General features: G+C 36.2%; 1 protein-coding gene across 1 annotated transcript in view; it reads right to left on the bottom strand.

Annotated features, from left to right (window-relative positions):
• Nucleotides 1-18,887, bottom strand: part of LOC139694419 (lon protease homolog 2, peroxisomal-like) — a 54,229-nt gene that overhangs the window by 18,350 nt on the left and 16,992 nt on the right. The window contains exons 6-10 of the mRNA XM_071592960.1: nt 15,173-15,314; nt 13,880-14,057; nt 9,582-9,763; nt 7,848-7,995; nt 4,108-4,218 (exon numbers count right to left, since the gene is read on the bottom strand). Coding sequence (XP_071449061.1) covers nt 4,108-4,218; nt 7,848-7,995; nt 9,582-9,763; nt 13,880-14,057; nt 15,173-15,314 — 761 coding nt within the window. The remainder of the gene's footprint in view (nt 1-4,107; nt 4,219-7,847; nt 7,996-9,581; nt 9,764-13,879; nt 14,058-15,172; nt 15,315-18,887) is intronic.

Here is an 18,887-nt window from a genome sequence, read left to right as displayed (position 1 = left end):
ATAGATCCCAAGACTCCAGTTACCTTCATGCATAAAAATTACCAAAATAAAGGTATGGCCCCTCACTGGGTTCTTATAATACGATGCATTAGCATTAAGAAGCATGATATTTAATTTAATGGAAGTTGAACATAATGTCAATACATTTTCAGGCAATTGGATACTTAACAGTTCATAAAAACAATCCCATGCACAGCTAACAATCACCATAAGTAAAGTGCTTGGCATTCAAGAACTTTTGATTATGATTAGAAATGAAAAATGATCTGTAAGGTACATATACTACCTTGATCAAAAATTTCCCGGAATTTATTCAGAAAATTAAAAATACAAGTTTATTCATCTAAATCTATATTGTCCCCTTCAAAGTAATCCCCATCGACTGCAACACACTTATGCCAGCGCTTGATCCAATCCTCGAAACATTTTTTATATTCGGTTTTCGGTATGTCCATCAGTGCTTCCTGCGATTTTTCCATTACTTCCTCTCGGCTGCTAAAACGCGTTCCCCGTAATGGTTTTTTAACTCGATTGAACAGAAAGAAGTCACAGGGAGCCAAATCAGGTGAATTCGGTGGCTGTTGGATGGTATTTGTTGCATTTTTCGTCAAAAAATTACGAATAATGATAGCACTGTGCGACGGTGCGTTATCATGGTGCAAAATCCACGAGTTTTCTGCCCACATTTCTGGTCTCTTTCGGCGAATTGCTTCACGCAAACGTCTCATAACGCCCAAATAATACTCTTTGTTTACTGTCTGGCCTTCTGGCAAAAATTCATGATGCACTACACCGTTGTAATCCATGAAAACCATCAGCATTGCCTTCTTTTTTGACTGAAAACGACGTGGTTTTTTTGGTCTCGGCTCATTTGGTGAACGCCATTCACTTGCCTGATGTCTGGATTGCGTGTCGTACTCATAAACCCACGTCTCGTCTCCAGTAATGATCCTTTTGATGAATGTGGGATCGGATTCAGCCTCGCAAATCATGTCTTTTGCGACGTCAACACGGTCTCTTTTTTGCATGAAATTGAGGTCTTTTGGAACCAACTTTGCTGCTACACGACGGAACCCAAATCATTAACCACAATGTCTTGGGCGGATCCATAGGCAATGTTCAAGTCCTCCGCTATTTCTCTGATGGTTAATTTGCGGTTATTGACCAACATTTCTTTTACTTTATCAATTTTTTCACAGACTTTCGATGTCGATGGTCTGCCACTGCGTTCATCATCTTCGATTGACTCACGACCACTTCTGAACCGCTCGTGCCACTGGTAAACGACCGTTTTTTTTTGAGAATCGTTGCCGAAACACTTTTCCAACATTTCCAACGTCCGTGCGCCACTAAATCCGTTTTTTACGCAAAATTTAATACAAGTTCATTGTTGCAAATTTAAATCCATTTCTGCAATTGTAAAAAATCGCCAACACACACAGAGATAGATGTACTCTTGGCTACGTAACTTTTGCAAATGTCAAGTTATGACACTAAGATTTAAAGGGAATATGAACAACAGATGTACCAATTTAACAAAAAAAAAAGAACTCAAATCGGAACGATGGGAGCGCCACACGGTGGTTATTCCGGGAACTTTTTGATCAAGGTAGTATACTAGGTAATAGCACTCACCTTGAGTGCTATTACCTAGCACTGAAGATGCATTACCATAGTTTATAGGAATTAAAAAGTAAAATGGTTATCAAAAACTATATCTTTTCTTGTAATTGAAATCATTCCCTGAATATTTTTTTTCTTTTAATTCTACTTATTTTATTATTTATTAGAAATCTTTCATATACTTCTTGTGAAATTAATTGTTTTCTGGGCTATATTTTACTAAGTATCACCTGGAAACCACCATTTCTTACTTTGACAAAAATTTTATTTGTATGCAATATTTTATATACTCAATAAAATATATTAATACTAAAATTTGTGCTGAGAGGAAATATAGCTAGTCACTAGCATAGCGTACATGGTAGACCTTGCCTCTGTCTGCATATCAATTCTCTGCCTCACAATGCAGACACCAAGTTACACAGAGGCCACAGATCACCCTGCGAGTACTGGGAAGCACTCCAAGATGTTACCAGGTTTCCACCTCTAAATTTTCTTTGTGTCATCCCATGTCACACCAGGGAGAATCAATGCCTGTGCCAAGTTTGTATCAGGATGGTAGTTGGAAATAAAAAATTCCCTTTAACCTTCAATAATGCAGTTCGAAGGTTGAAGAGAATTGACATTATGAGGATGTTTAACAAAAATGGAACAACATTAAACATGCCACTGTTCCTAATGGAGTGCTCATGTAGTAAAGAAAAAGCCAATCTAAATAAAATATTCAAATAAAATGTGAAAGATTTTTTGAATTATTGAATAAAATAATCAGTCACAAGTCTCACTTGTTTGGTGTGCTCTAGTCTTTAATGCAAAAATTCAGGCATCACGGAACAAAAACATATATCTGGCAATTAGAAGTTTCTGCAGCAATATTTGCATTAGATAAGTTGTTAACTTTACTTAGTTGATGCACTGTGCTTATAAATCTGAATATTTTCCACTGAGTTTTTCATATTTTTTGGATCAATTTTTAAATGTTCCCAGGTTGATGTTCAACACAAATGAAGTCAGTTTTTCAGTAAAATCACCATAGCTGAGCAATGCGGCATCAAGCACAAAATACACCAGAGTTCAAATAGCCAGAGTGCAAGTAAGAATAATTACAGGTTTCGGAATGCCATCACCTCAAACACACTAGCTTATGTATAATTTTTCCAAGTTTTTTTTATCAAAAATGCTTATTTCCTTTGAGTTTTCTAGTCTTCTAGTTTCTTAAGCTTTTATTTTTAATTTAAATGTCTTCGGTGTCACCTTGCCCTTATATTCCCTGGGTTAGCATTTTGAACCAGCATTTTCCCACCACAGTAGCAAGTTGGTTCAAGGATGTTACCCTTTATAGTAAAGTTGCACAAGATCACAAAAAAATTCAACTTCTCTAAACCTTAGCAAATAAATGTTAGATCCAGAATTCTTGGGTAATCTGTTTAACTATACCAAAGAATACGGTGGTATAAGCTTGCAGACCATTAGGTTTTATGGGCCTAAGGAGTCGAAGAACAATACTTGCAATGAGAACCATTGGAAACCATGTAATGAAACAAATGCCATGCAATAAATATTTTAATAGGCATATACCTAAAAATAAACTCCTTTATCATGAAAAAGGGTTCATTTAAAGCATTATAGAATGAATCTCTTTATTTGGCCAGAGAATTACTATTTTTGTGCATTAGTCCTTGATATTTTTACATAAATAAAGTTAATGGGAATTTCTGAATGGTAGTAAAGTTAAATTTCTCCATTATTAATCTTTTTACAAATTAAGCAATGATTAATTTAAAACAGTTGTCTGTGGCATACCAAGGAGAAATAATTCAATATCAGGACAAATAGATTAAAGTGCAACGATAAACTATAACAACAAAGAAAAACTAATTATCATGTTGCTACTGATATCTTGACATTCTAAAACCACTTTTGAGTGGTATGAAGGCAATCCTAGGCATGAGAAAAATTTGAAGCCTAGAAACAGTACACAGAGTTGATTTCAAGTGCTATTAATGCCCTGCACAGACTTATAATGTTAATTGGATGAAAATTCTAATCATGCTACATTAGCACATTTGCAAAAACAAAGACTTTAAACTTTCCATGGAGTGCTTCAAAATGAATTTACAGGATGAAATACAACAATTATTTCTAATACCCACAACCACACCAAAAAATTAGACACATAATCTAAGAGGCTAAACATGATCCAATTAAAAGTAAGAACAAAAAATTCCCAGTAATTCATGGTTGAGTTGCTTCCCAATCCACTTTTTATCGCAATTTTTCAGATACTCCATAAACAACATAAATAAAAATAAGAGTAATAATAATTACTATTACAACATGAATATTATAGTCACATCAAATGAAAAATGTCCTCGCAGATTATGTATACACATTAAAAAAATAAAAATGCAAATATGAAAGGTAAACCAGCATTAACAAAATGGTTTCAAGATTCACAATTATAAACTGTGCACATGATATTACCTGAGAGAGGTCAAATGGAACATTTAAATAGTGGTCCACAAAATTGCAATTTTGTTCAGGATCAAGAACTTCCAGGAGTGCAGCAGCAGGATCTCCATGTACACCAGCAGACTATAAACAAATTGAAATTTATTTTTGTTTGATTGGGATATTTTTTTGTTAGTTTTAGCAAACCCATTGCAAGACCAGGGCAAATACAATATACAGTTAAATCCCATATTTGCATGATCGGAGTTAACATTCTGTTGGAATTCACTTCCATTTTTTCAGGTCCCAAAAAATTACTTTATATTCCAATGCACATGGAACCCCATTTTCATACATTTTACTTTGAGTTTTCCAGCTGATTGTATGACTAAGCACTGGCTCTAAAATATCTCACATTCTAAAACATTTACTATAGTACATCAGCCTTTATAAAAAAAATTTGACTTCTTTTGTACAAATATATACATCTAAAAATGACAGAGCAATAATGTTAACAGTTTTAGTGAAGACTGATTATGGCAGGGTAGAATAGATAGCCACTAGTGACAGAAATGAGAACTAATAGAACCCAAAATCTCAGTCTGCCATGAAAAGATTTGTGCATGGAAATGAATAGATCGTCTCACTAGGAGTTTGCTACAAACAAGGTCTGTCAAAAAGTTCCTGAACTTGATTTATAGCAAAGAGAAATACTGGACAAAATTATTGATCGGGGTCCCCTTCAAAGTAGTCTCCTCTCCAATGTATACAATTACCCCAATGGTGTTTTCACTTTTTGAAATAGTCCTGGAACCCTTTTTCCGGAATTCTCATAAGCTCCTCTGTCAAGTTTACCTCTATCACCTGGAATGGTGGCAAATCTTTTTCTTTATATTGAGGTTTCTAGTCTGGGGAACAGGAAAAAGTCTCATGGGGCCAGGTCTGGTGAGTATGGTGGGTGGGGATGCACAGCGATCTTGTTTTGGGCCAAAAACTCATGAGTGATAAGAGATGAAATGAGCTGGCATGTTGTCGTGATGAAAAAACCCCTTTCTGCTCCTCCAAAGTTCGGACCTTTTTTGCCTGATTCTCTCTCTTAGGCATTTCATAACCCCCAGATAGTACTCAGTGTTGACTGTCGGGTCTTTAGATAAGGATTTGTGATGCACAACCTCCTTCGAATCGAAAAAAGACAACTTCTTTCATTGGACATCATATCCACAAATCCATGACTCATCACCTGCTATGATCCAAGACAAGAGGGTTTCATCCTTTTAAGCCAATCAAACAGTTCCAGACAGACTTGAACTCTATGTTGTTTTTGGTCTGCTGTCATCGGGTAAGGCACAAATTTGGCAGTGACTCGATGCACATTCAATTTTTCAGCCATGGTTTCTTTACACAAACTAATCGAGATGCCACATTTCTTCTGGTTCCCTTACAGTTGAACGTGGATTTTCATAAACCAGATTGTTTACTTTCTCGATGTGGGGGTCATCAGTCAACATTAATGGTCTTCCAGAATGCTCTTCATCTTCCACTAATTTGAACCAGATAAACCACTCATAACATGTGATATGTTTCATAGCATCCTCACCATAAACTTTGGTAATCAACTCAAAATTTTCCAAGAAGGATTTGCAGAGTTTTACGCAAAATTTCACAAAACAAAGCTGCTCCTTCGAAGACCTCATTTCCATGGATTCCATTTTTTGCCACACTGCACGAAGAATAAAAATTATTGAAACTTGCTTTTTTGCATCATAATTACACTAAATTTAAAATAATTTTATTATTTTTGTAAAGTTTAAGTATTTCTGAGTAAGTTTCCCTCAATTACCAGAGAACGTAAATTTTATCCTGCTTGACATTGGAGAGATGAGGCAAAATAATAATTCTGGAACAAGTTTACTTTCTCCATGGAATCTGTATTCATCTGATGAAATATCTATTAACTCAGGTCTCTACATTGAACATGATTGTGAAAAATCAAAATTTGATTCTGACGCATGCAAACCAGTGAGGACTTTTGTCTAGAAAGGGAAAACTTCCAAGAATTCCAAGTATGAGGAATTACTGAAAGAGTGCTTTTTAATTGATAGACCATCAAATATGCCCAAGAATGGTGTCATCATAAGAGAACAAGTATTGCACATTCCCACAATATTGACAATCAAAGATTTCATAGCATCATATGCTTGGTTGAATAGGTTTCAAAATAGGCACAATCTTGTATACAAGGTTGTGTGTCGTGAACTTTTCTATGAAGAGACAAGTGGTTAACTCTAGGTAGTTATACAAGTAATTCCTCAGTTAACATAAATGCTGTAACTTGGTGTATGGTGTCAGATTTGAATGAACTTCTTGAAGCTACCAGCCAGTAAAAACATTGGCTTCCAATGTGAATGTCATGGAAGGGTGCTTAGGATGTGTTAATGTCTCATTAATCACAAATGTAGATGAAAATGAGAAGCTTCAGCCAATAATAGTATGTTTATCAAAACGTCCTAGGTCAAACATGTAAAAAAATTGTCCAGTAGGTGTACAGCATATTCCAAAACAAATATGACCTCAAAAACAGTTGAGGATGAGCTTCATGCTTTGGATGCTAAAATGGGATCTCAAAACAGGAAACTTCTGCTGTTTATTGATCAGCGTTCAACCCATCCACCGAATGTACACTTGAGAAACATACAATTATGATTTTTCCTGTAAATTGCTCCAGTGAGTTCCAAACACTGGATTTAGGTATTCTTATCTTACAGGTAATCCACCCATAAAGGTAGGTTTTGTATGGGCACAATTATCAAATAAATATCTAGTCTCTCTAAACAAAACATAACCCAACATCCTATTTTCCAACAAACCCATCTTCATCTCCGTACAGTTCCTTCTTCCCTTCATTCCGTCAACACCCCTATCCTATTTCTGCCCCTTCCTCGTTTTCCTAAGATTATCTCCTCGATCACAGTCTTCAACAACGGATTTAGATGTAATACACTCATTTAAGGTGCTTTATCAAAGAATGATTGCACAAATATTCATATCTCTGCATCATTGTGTTGAGAATATAAAGGCAATCAAATTGAATGTACTGAATGCTTCAGCAAGTTCAGGATTGTACAATAAATAACTGCCATAGGAAGACAAGATTTTATGTTGATTGGGATGAAGTTATTCCAGTTGTCTTTATTTGTGCTGGTGATACCACAGACTTTAGTGATTATGCTTGTAAAAATTAAATTCTCTTTTTTTCAAATTTGCATTTTCCTACTTTTTACACTTTTCCTGGGGTTCCAAGAAAAATGCAAATAAGGGGTTTTACTCTATTCATCAAGCGATCTCCTTGACTTAAGGCTAAAATATTTTCCATTAAATACTAAACTGGGATTCTAAAGGATAGAAAAGGCCATTAGAACAATTAACTCTATTTTATGTAACTAATGAATTAAATTGCATTGTTTTGAAGAATATTTGGGAATTATTCTACAGGTCAAATTGATCGAGATATATCAAAAATAGAAATTGATTTTCAATCCTCGTACATCATCATAGATGAAAGGACATAATAAATCGGAATGCCAGGGCAATTTATGTGATTGTTAAAATAGATTTATCATACAATTCAAAATGAAAGCTATTCATGAAATTGAAAGTTGACTTGTAGTTATATGAAACTGACTTCAGGTAGCAACAAATTACATGATAAAAAATTCTACTTTGCAAAGCAGAACTGGCATGCACACTATTCTAACACCTACTAAATTTCTCACCATTTTGTCTATTTCATCCAAAAGAAACACAGGATTATTAACACCAGCTGTTTTTAAACCCTGTATGATTCTCCCAGGCATTGAACCAATATACGTGCGGCGATGTCCTCGGATATCAGCCTGATTACAGACTCCACCCAAAGAAATCCTACAAAAGAGGGAAAAAATTTTCAAAAATTAGTAAAACAATAGTTTTCTAGGTTTTGCTAATAATAGTCGAGACACTGAGAAGGTCACAAAGTCACATTGTGACATAATATGCCATATTATGGATTCAACTACATTTTTTTTAGGAACTCAGGTAACTTATAATAAATGAGTAAAAACTGAGCAATGTGCATTTAGGTAATAATAATTTTCCCCAAAATCACAAAACTTCAAAGCATAAAGCAATTCATTAAATTTACCTTAATTCCCATTCATTCCACAACTAAATGTACGAGGGTCATCCGGAAAGTAGTACCCGTTCGTGCCGCATGAAGTGCTGACGACGCGAGTAGCCGCTGGACGAGGTCAGATAGCTTCAGTGGCTTGTCTGCCTTCTCTGAGCCAAGTTGCGTGACGCTAGCATTGCCTGTGTTGTTTCTGTGATTGTTTACAATGTTTAAAAAAATTGAGAACGCCGCCAGTTGTGAAGTGAGGGCAGTGATTAAATTCCTCAATGCAAGAAACGTTCGCCCATGTGATATTCATCGCCAATTAAAGGAGGTGTATGGAGACAATGTAATGGACGAGTCGTCTGTTCGGCGGTGGTGTCGCAACTTCAACATGGGGAGGGGGAACACACACGACAATGAGCGTTCGGGGAGACCGTCTCTCATTACAGACCAACTGGTGAGCTCAGTTGACGAATTCGTGAGGAACGATCGGCGCGTCACAATTGATGACATCTGTGAGCATTTTCCCAATGTTTCTCGAGCAATTGCTCATGAAATTGTTAAACACCATCTGCATTATGCAAAAATTTGTGCAAGATGGGTCCCTCGCGTATCTCAATGAGCTGGCGGCGAAGGACTATGCAGCAGGAATACAGAAACTTGTCACACGTTATGACAAATGCCTTAATTTGCTTGGAGATAATGTTGAGAAGTAGTTTAAAGTATCCTCTTTCAAATAAAATTTTTTATGTTTGTTAATATTTACTTTTGTGTCTTTATTTCACGAACGGGTACTACTTTCCGGATGACCCTCGTATCTCTATAATCAATTTCCCTTACTTTTCCATTTTTTCTAATGTTTTCACAGTAAAAAACCAAAATATGTAATTCCATCTCATCCGATTTACCCTTACAGAGATTCCTGAGCTTTGGGTTATAATTTAAGATGGCTTAAAATTACTAACTTTAACATTCAGTGTCGTTTTGTATGGTGTGGAAGCATGGTCATTGACACAAGATTATAGGCGTAGATAGTAGGCTTTTCAAATTTGGGTATGGAGGAGGATAGAAAAGGTAAAATGGATGGAAAGGAAAACCAAAGAAGCAGTACTAGGGATGGCGGATGAGGAGCGATGATTGTTGGCAGCAATCCAAAAGGGGCAGGAAAAGTGGATGCACACTATTTCGATTAGTGAAGGTATGCTACGACTGTATTCTGCGTTTAAGGGGAGGAACTGTGGATGGTCAGGAATTGTTCTTTGGATGCAGCTGGGAAGTGTAGCAATGATCAGTCTGTAACCATGCAGAACTTACCTTAAATGGTAGATTAGCAACAATAATAATTAACATTACTAACCTCTGGAATTCTCTTCCAAGTGTGTGAGCAATTGATCGGCCAACACTAGTTTTACCCACACCAGGAGGGCCAATAAAACATAATATTGGTCCACGAAGTGAGTTTTTCAGCTGCCGAACAGCTAAGTATTCCAAAACACGTTTTTTCAACTTGTCCATAGCATAATGATCTGCATCAAGGTCCTTCAGAGTTATTATGGAAAAAAACACAGCCAAGAATAAATTAGAAAATTTTTCACTTTACCTGGAATGGATTAGCACTTCAGTCTGTAGAAATACAATACATGTCAACTTGACAATATGAGGGGGTACCCAAAAATAACAGAAATTATTTTTTTTAAAGCTATGTATTTAATTTTTTCACAAAACAACCTAATCACTTTCAAAGTTCTCTCGATTATACTTAATACCTTCATTTAATCTGCTATTCCATAAATGGAAAATTTTTCAAAATCATCTGTTTTGATGCCCGACAGCTCCTGCCTTGTTTTTTCTTTAATGCTTCCATGTCATCAAAATGTTGTCCTTTTGATATCCCTCTTCATACTCAGAAACAAGAATAAATCGCATGGAGCGAGGCCAAGTGAGTATGGGGCAAGGGAGTCATGTTGTTTTTGGCTAAAAACTGGTGCACAGAAATGGCTGCATGAGTCAGTATATTGTCATGGTCGAAAAACTAGTCCTTCATTTTTGCACTTTATATCTTTTTAAAACCTTCAAATAGAAGGGTAAAATAACAGAAACTTTACACTTCCACACACTTTTAATGTCCCACAACCATGGTTTCGATGCTGTGCATCATCATCAGGTACAATATAACAAAATTTTTCAACTTATATAGTCAGGTGCCAAGAGGAAAGTAAGGTAGGGGAAGTAAGGGAGAGGGGGGTAGTTTAGTGGCAGCACTCCTTAGTGGGTGAAGGGAATGTGAGGATATATATTAGACAGTTACTGCCTCAGACAGTACAAAAGGGGGGTGTGTTTGCTTACAAAGGTTGACCCTCATTAACGGATGGACGGTGACCGTCACTGCCTTTTTGGGGAGTGGGTTGGTGTGGAAAGGTATTTCAGAATTTAAGGAGAGGGGAATTAAAGGTCAATGATATCTTATACCTCTCCCGTTCCCTACAATACCCCCCTCTCCCTTACTTCCCCTACCTTACTCCCCTCTTGGCACCTGACTATATAAGTTGAAAAATTTTGTTATATTGTACCTGATGATGACGCGCAGCATCGAAACCATGGTCGTACGGCATTAAAAGTGTGTGTAAGTGTAAAGTTTCTGTTATTTTTTACCCTAATCATGAAGGAATTCCACAAAGTTAAGCCTGAAACTGTTAATCCCAAATAGAAGGCCTGATTAATAGTCAGACCTGGTGGAATGTATTCAGAATGCACTATTCCTCTCACATCAAAAAAACAAATTAGCATCATCTTGAGGTATGATTTCACTCGACGAGCTTTCATGCACGAGGAGACAAGGAAGTTTTCCACAGCCTTGACAATTGTATGGTTTCAGGATCGTAACCATAGCACATGACTCGTCACAAATAATGACGTTGAAAAAATTCCAAAGAAACTGCGGGAGATGCCGCAACAGTAACTTTTAACGGAGTCATCCGCTAATGTGCATTATAATGCAACAATTTCAGAGCGTAAAAATCATTCGCCTTGACTGGGACTCGAACCCAGACTCGAAAAAAACTGGGTTGGCACAGAGATTGTCTTTCATTGCACGGCAAGTTTCAATTAGATTCTCTTTTTGCTATTTAGTCAGGACCCGAGGCATAAATTGTGTAGTGACCCTTCTCATCTTCAAATCTTCCAACAAAATTTGTTGAACTGAGCTCCATGTTATTTCAGATAACTATAGTACCTCTTCAACAGTCCATTGTTGGTCTTCAAGCATGATTGCACAAACTTCAACATTTTCGTCAATTCTAAAAGTCGACAGACGTCATGAATGAGATATGTCATCAAGTGGCTTTTCACCTTCTTTGAAACGATAAAACCATTGGTACACCAGAGTTTTTTCCATAGCACAATCCTTGTAAGCTGTTTTTAACATCACAACAGTTTCTTTGGTGTTTTTCCCTAGCAGGAAACAAAATTTCACAGCGCTGTTCAATTAAATCTGCCATGACAAAAAACAAGGAGCAAGCAAAAATGCTTTTACAAAACCAATTATTGTGACTGAACACAACCTTCTCAGATGACAACAATGCCTGCTCATATGATTTGCACTATGTTAACCTAACGGAAGAAATGTAAACTACATAAGCTCGACCAATTGCAGCACTATTATGGTTATTTTTGGGTATCCCCTTCTAAAAATCAAATGTTTAAATATCTTGGGAGTGAAAATAATCTCCATCACATGTTAGTATTTTTGTTAAAAAAGACAGGACTACATTCAGACCAAAATGCCTACCAATATCAACTACCAGTTACAGCAAGCAGTTGATTTGAGGAAAGCAGCTCATCGCTTAATACATGGGAAGGCCCAGAAGTACCCGGCCTGACCTAGAGATGGCGGTAGTTGTTTGACAAATATCACTGTATTAGAAAGTATGCAATCTATAAAGCATATGTTTCACGTTTGAAGACGCTACATTGTTTAGTATTTATTTGGCAGCCATCAATAGTAAACATTTCCAGTGAATTTGTGAAAATGGAAAAAACTGGTCAACATTATGAGATACAATACTTTTATTTGCAATGCCTCAACCCAGCCAATATAAAAGCTGAACTGTGAACTGGATTCTACTCTGGGTGAGTCTGGTCCTTTGTTTACAACAGTAAAACATTGGTTAGCAGAGTTTAAACGAGGTCACGACTCCAGAAACGGTGAAGAAAGTCAACAAAGTGATACTGGATGATCATAGCCTGAAAATGCGCGAGCTAGCAGACATAGTAAGCAATTCAAAAAGAGTAGTATATTGCATATTAGTTGAAAATTTGGACGTGAGAAAGCTATGTGCAAGAGGGTTGCCGTGTTTGTTCACACTTGAGCAAAACCAGTGTCGTGAAGATGTTTCAATTGAGTGTTTAGCAAAGTTTCACAGCAACAAAGCAAAATTTTTGCACCATTTCATAACCATGGCTGAAACATGGGTCCATTACTTCACACCCGATACAAAAGAACAATCAAAACAAGGGATTCAAAAGGGAGAACCTTCTCCAAAGAAGGTGAAGACCGTTTCATCGGCAGGCAAGGTCATGGCATTGGCCTTTTGGGATGTGCGTACGATAATTTTCATTCATTATCAAGAAAAAAAGGAAAAACTATCAACAGTGAGTATAATGCAAACTTATTGTAATGTTTAAGCGAAGAAATAAAGCAAAAGCAATTGCATTTGGCTATGAAGAAAGTGTTGTTTCAAGACAATGCACCAGCTCACAAATCCATTATTGTAATGGCCCAAATTCATGAATTAAAGTTTGAATTGCTACCTCATACACCCTATTCTCCAGATTTAGCCTCCTCGGATTGTTTGTGTTCGCAAACTTGAAAAAATGGCTCGGCGGTCAAAGATTTGCCAGCTGTGAAGAAGTGATGTCAGCAGTTAATGGCTATTTTGAGAAGCAAGACAGTTCTTATTATAAAAAGGGTATCAAACTTATTGAACATCACTTGGAAAAGTGTATAGAGCTGAAAGAAGATTAACTTGAAAAAAAATACATTTTATTCCAAAATTTTTGTGTTTTCTTTGTTGGGTCGGGTACTTTTGGGATTGCCCTTGATTATGAGGATGTGATATTAATTAAATGAATGCAATATAGCATGTAACAAGGAATTAAGAAAAAATGCAAATATATATTCTTTCATGCAGGCTAATGCATTGATGAAGGAAATAAAAAATAATAGGATATACACAATAAAATAGGATATACATATGAAAATTTACAAAATTTATAGAAAAAAATCATGGTGCATAATATGATAACCTTGAATGGACTTCTACAAAACTATTACTCAACAACCAATGTTTTTGACTGCACATTGGTAGCAGTTAGGAAAATTTTCAAATATTTATAATAGAGAAGAACATTTTTCTTAGCTTTCGTAAAATAATTTTTAATTTTTTTCAATGCATTTACGAAAAATATTTTGACGAGATTCAAACCCAGATCTTTAAATTGTAGATCTAACCAACAAGTCAAATGCAGTAACAAGTTAAGCCACCCAAAATACAATGCGGAGACTGGTTTCAGATTTTCTCTAATTAATTTCAAAATTAGAGTATTTTACTTATGCAACACATGCACCTACACACAAATTCTTAATCTTATTATTACTTTTCGTGCTTTCTGGATGTTAATAGTTTCCTTTGATGAACGGGACCATGGTAAGTCAGCAATTAGTTCAATATATGTGCGAATAATGCCATCTTCAGGACTGGATGGGTTGATTCTCTTTAGACGATGCAACTCTTTGAAAGCAACCTTACGAACATGTGGTGGCATGCCAGCCTTCCTACAAAGCATCAAGAAATGCATATTAAATAATAAAGTGACAATATATGAGGGCAACAATGTCATTCCGACTTTATCAAGAATAATATTTTTGTTCACGAAAGTAAACCTTTAGTGAGTAGATGAAAATAATCATGAAACCATTGACCAATTATGGTTTTCATTTATGAATTGTATGCAAGGAGTCCCGATGGTCTCCAGGCCTATTTGCTTACTCAAAATACTGCCTATTGGCTGTTCTGACGGCTACTATGATTCATTTTGAGGATAAATTGCTCTTTTTCCCATTATATTTTGCAGCTGGTTTTCACTATCAGCCAACAATCATTGAGCAAGGCATTTTGTGATCAACATAGAATTGCATCATTTTCCAAAGGCAATGTTCTTATTACATATTATTATTTAAAAATGAGTGAATATCCTGAATGTAAATTAAAGGTTTCAATGATAAAAGTTAAACTTTGATTTGAACAGTTTTGAATTAAGATAAATACATCTGCATTTTTTACATCTGTAACACAAGCTGATAGATGTCATTCACTTCAAAACAAAGATGAAAATTTGTCAAAATTATAGCTCTGTTATATGATATGCCAAAAACCAAGTTCAAATTCTTCACATAGCAGCACTTGACAAATCCTTTAAAAAAATCATAGTAAACTTGCCTCAGCAACATGACTTTGATACACCTAATGGGTTCAATTGTAGTAAGATATAGCATTCTTATGCAACAGGTATGATTATTAAAACTTGGGTGAATTAAATGCGAATGTATACATCCAAAATATGCAATGCTACAAGATTAGGTCAGACAATGGAATTAAGTTTGTTGAATATGTTTTGAAAACAACAATCTTTTCAATTCTAATAATAAGTTGCCTCTACTAAATGTGAGTATCACAATGACACTCCAAAGATAGCACCACACTGAGAGCACTGAGGGAAGCAGCAGTAAATCCATGAAATAGCATTTGAGATACATTATGGGGTATTCTTGCCTTGCATTTGAAAAGTTATCTACGAGATTCTACATAGGGGCATTAAACATTAATCACGTAAATGCAATATCCAGCAGACACCCTGAATAATTTACATATTTTACATTTGCGCAGTTACCTTAGCTTAGATTGCAGCTCTTGAATTTCATCTACTTCAGGCAGACCATCTTCATTGACTTTACCCGTAATAGGGAACACTCCATTAACAGGTCGCCGGAGCATAATGAATGGAAGCTTTGCTTTCTTCTTACTGTCTAAACCTATTAAACAAATCATAAACAAGAATATTAATAAATAATTATAGCTATTAATACATATGGGACCACAGCAATGTATAGATCTACAAAATGGCTATACGATTCTGTGGGTTACATATTTAGACTCCCCCCGACACCCTACCCAACCGCCTTCTCCCCCTACCCCCATACACATGTTTCCCTTCTCTTCCCCCTCCTCCCACTTCACAAACACCTCCCCCCTCCTCTTCTGTGTCTACTATATACAGCTGTGTGTCCTCTGTACTTTACCTGATGATGACTTCGTAAATCAAAACCTAGGTCGTGTATAATAAAATATATGTGGAATAACTAAGTATTCCCTTTTCCAATATGAGTCGCTTCCACAAAGTGATGCCTAAAACCATTCTATTCTTCCATTTCCTTGTCTCATCTATCTTCCAATCATCTCATCCATGACCCATGGTTTACTTGTCCTTTCACTATCAACAATTTCCACAGTTTCTTTTTTAGCTTTTGATACCCCTTTTTTTATATTTTCCAATTTTTCCTCAATAGTACTTGGCTACTTTCCCTAACTCATGATTTTCTCTACAGCATGCTAATACTCCTTCCTTGTCTTTCCAGAAAATGCTTCCACATTTCATTTCCTAAACCACTGTCCTTGCCTTTTTCAATCGGACACTTACCCTTTCTCACTACTAAATTGTGATCAGAGTCTGTATTCACTCCCAGGAAACTGTGAATGGATCATGCTGTTCCTTAATCTGTGCCTAACCATAATATAATTTACCTAATACCTTTCTGAGCCGCCTGGTTTTTTCCATGTACATCCATGCCTTTTGTGGTGTCCAAACCAGGTGTGGGTGATAATTAGCCCTTTCCTCCTATAGAAATCACTCGCTTTCTCCCCACTGTCATTCCTCAAACCTAAACCATAATGCCCCAACTCATTAACATCTCTTCCTTGCCTACAGTCCAATCCTCAATCATTACCAAATGTGTCCCTCCAGGAATACTTGCGCTAAAGTCCTTTAACTGATCATATACCCTATCGACTTCTTCCTCCTTGACTGCTTGGTGGCAGGTATACCTGAACAGTGACCAAGTTTGTCAGTTCCACTTTTACCTCTACTAGTAATATTCTATCCCTTGTTCGCTCAATGTTGACAATGCTTTGTCCTATCTTTTTATTCAATATTATGGCACCCCTTGCTGGCTCTTATCCCCTCTTCTGTATATTACTCTAGAACTATCACTCCAGTATTCCCCATTATCTTTCCACCTCGCCTCCCATAGACCTAAAATTTTTATAATTCCTCTTTCCATCTCTCGCTTTGTGTTCACTGATTTTTCTGTCCTCAGCATTCCAAGTTCCTATTATAACTAATTTGGTCTTCTTCTGTGCTGTTGCTGTCAGTTTGGTTTTGCTAGGGATTTGAGATGATGATTGTGGGAGTCCTGTATTTGCCAGGGGTCCTTTCCTCAGTACCGTCCATCATAGCAAACTTGGGAATAATAATTGAGTTGGTTTCCCATTACCTTCCTCAATGGTGTTTTTAACGTCAGCTCTAGAGGTCATCGGAATGCACAACCCCTTCCACCATGGCAAGGTCATAGTTCATGAGAGGGATTTTTGAAAATAAAATTGGTAAATTTATTTTTTGAGATTACTCTAGATTTGATTATTTAGCCTGCACAGACATTCTTGAGGCAGCAAAGAATCCTGCTTTTACAGAGCTGAGAACAAAGATTATAATTGATGCCCATATTGTTTCTGTGTACACAAGTTGACTTAAAATCGAATCTTAAAATTAAAGAAAGAATATAACATCACTTGCTTTACCCTATCATCAAAGTTTGTGAGCCAATGAAGTTGGGCAAAGGATGGTCTATGTCAGTTTTTACATATTAGATATAAAATGACCATTTCTTACTCTCCAATGTTTCTCGCAGAATATGTGTTGTTGTGAGTACATGCCCATGGCACAAATGCCAAGAGGAAGTCCACCAGTAGGTGCGGATGGCCAGCAAGGCAGCATCATTATAGGACTATTCAAAGTTCATGGTAGTTTGCATGCCACTCATGTGCAGCTGAGACCTGTGACCAACACACATAGAATGCCTGTACAGTGAGGGCTGGAATAGGAGGTGATGTGCACATGCGTGAGTTAGAAAGCCGGCATATGGGCTGAATAATACCTTGCCTATCTGGTGGGCATACCTTGCGGCTCAGTTGGGGGAGCAAGACCTGGGTGGACTGTGGGTCACGTATAAAAGACTGATTAAAAGATTAACTTTTCTGTGCACAATGAACACTGAATTAGGAAAAAAACCAAATGATACACTTTAAAGGCTTCTTATATTCCAACCAGTTATCCCTTGTACTCTGATGTAGGCAGGTGGGACCACAGAAACATTGAAGTAAGTTATTTTCAGGTTAATTAATCTTATTAAAAAAAATTTTTATCCATACATAAATATTTGCATGCGCATCAAACAATGATGAAACCATACAGGTCTTATCTTTACAGAATATTTTGCTCCCTGATGGAGCAGTCTTTGCCTTCTTTTGAGTAGGTTCATCCTTTGCAGTCCATAGTTTTGACTGTTCCTTGACTCAGGAGTGTACTAGTGGAACCAAGTTTGATCTATGGCTAATGAATCAATGCAAAAAATCTGCACCACTTGGCTTAAATGGCTCCAACAGGGTCTTGGAAAGGTTCATTTGAATGCATTTTCAGTCCTTAGAGAGCAATCCGGCACCCAATGTGTAGATGGCTAACGCAAGTCCGATTTTTCAGTCAATAAAAGACAAATGAGTTCTTTCGATATGCCCATAGCATTTGCTAACACCATTGACTTTCACCTTTCCATATTTCATTTTATACAGCCACATACAGCAATTCATTATACAATAGAATGTTTATTTCAATTGCTAGATGGAGCAATGGTCACTTTTTTATTTATGTGCAGCATCCAAATGCCAAAAGTTAACAAGTTTTGGTCTTTCCTCGTTTGAGAAAAATAACTCACAAGAATTTTGAAACTTTATTTCCTCTTAATTGTGCATTGCTGCATACTACTTTGGTCACTCATTTTAAATAAATAATACATTTGGGCTAAATGTTTTACATTTCTACCAGTAATTGCTAGAAAAAATGAAGTAGAACTAAGGATTAAACAAATTCCAGAGAATTTCCAGAAGAAAGCCAATTAAATTAAATTTCTAATTAATATAATTTTGTTTTTGACTTGAATCAGTGAAACATTGATAAAACAATCCAACATTTTGTTTAATGCAGCTGTATTTGAAAAGCATCTCCATAGTAACTAATGCTGTTTTTTGGAAATGTACAGGGGAAAATATCTTAGCAGGACCCATCACTATCAATCACTCTTAGAATAGGGCTTCAACTATGCTGGTAAACATACATACCTATATCAACAGAATTTTGCCAGTCAGACTATAAAATTGTCAATCAAAGACTGGCATGAAAATACAAAATTCTGATAAAGAAATTAATACCCATTTTACTAAAAATGTTTTAACGTTCTTTAAATAAAGTACTTATTAGTATCATAAAAGTATTATTT

This window comes from Hetaerina americana, unplaced genomic scaffold, assembly GCF_022747635.1.
Source record: "Hetaerina americana unplaced genomic scaffold, ioHetAmer1.1.p SCAF_5, whole genome shotgun sequence".
NCBI lineage: Eukaryota > Metazoa > Arthropoda > Insecta > Odonata > Calopterygidae > Hetaerina > Hetaerina americana.
Note: the sequence above shows the minus strand (reverse complement) of the source record. Positions and strands in the feature narration are given on the sequence as shown.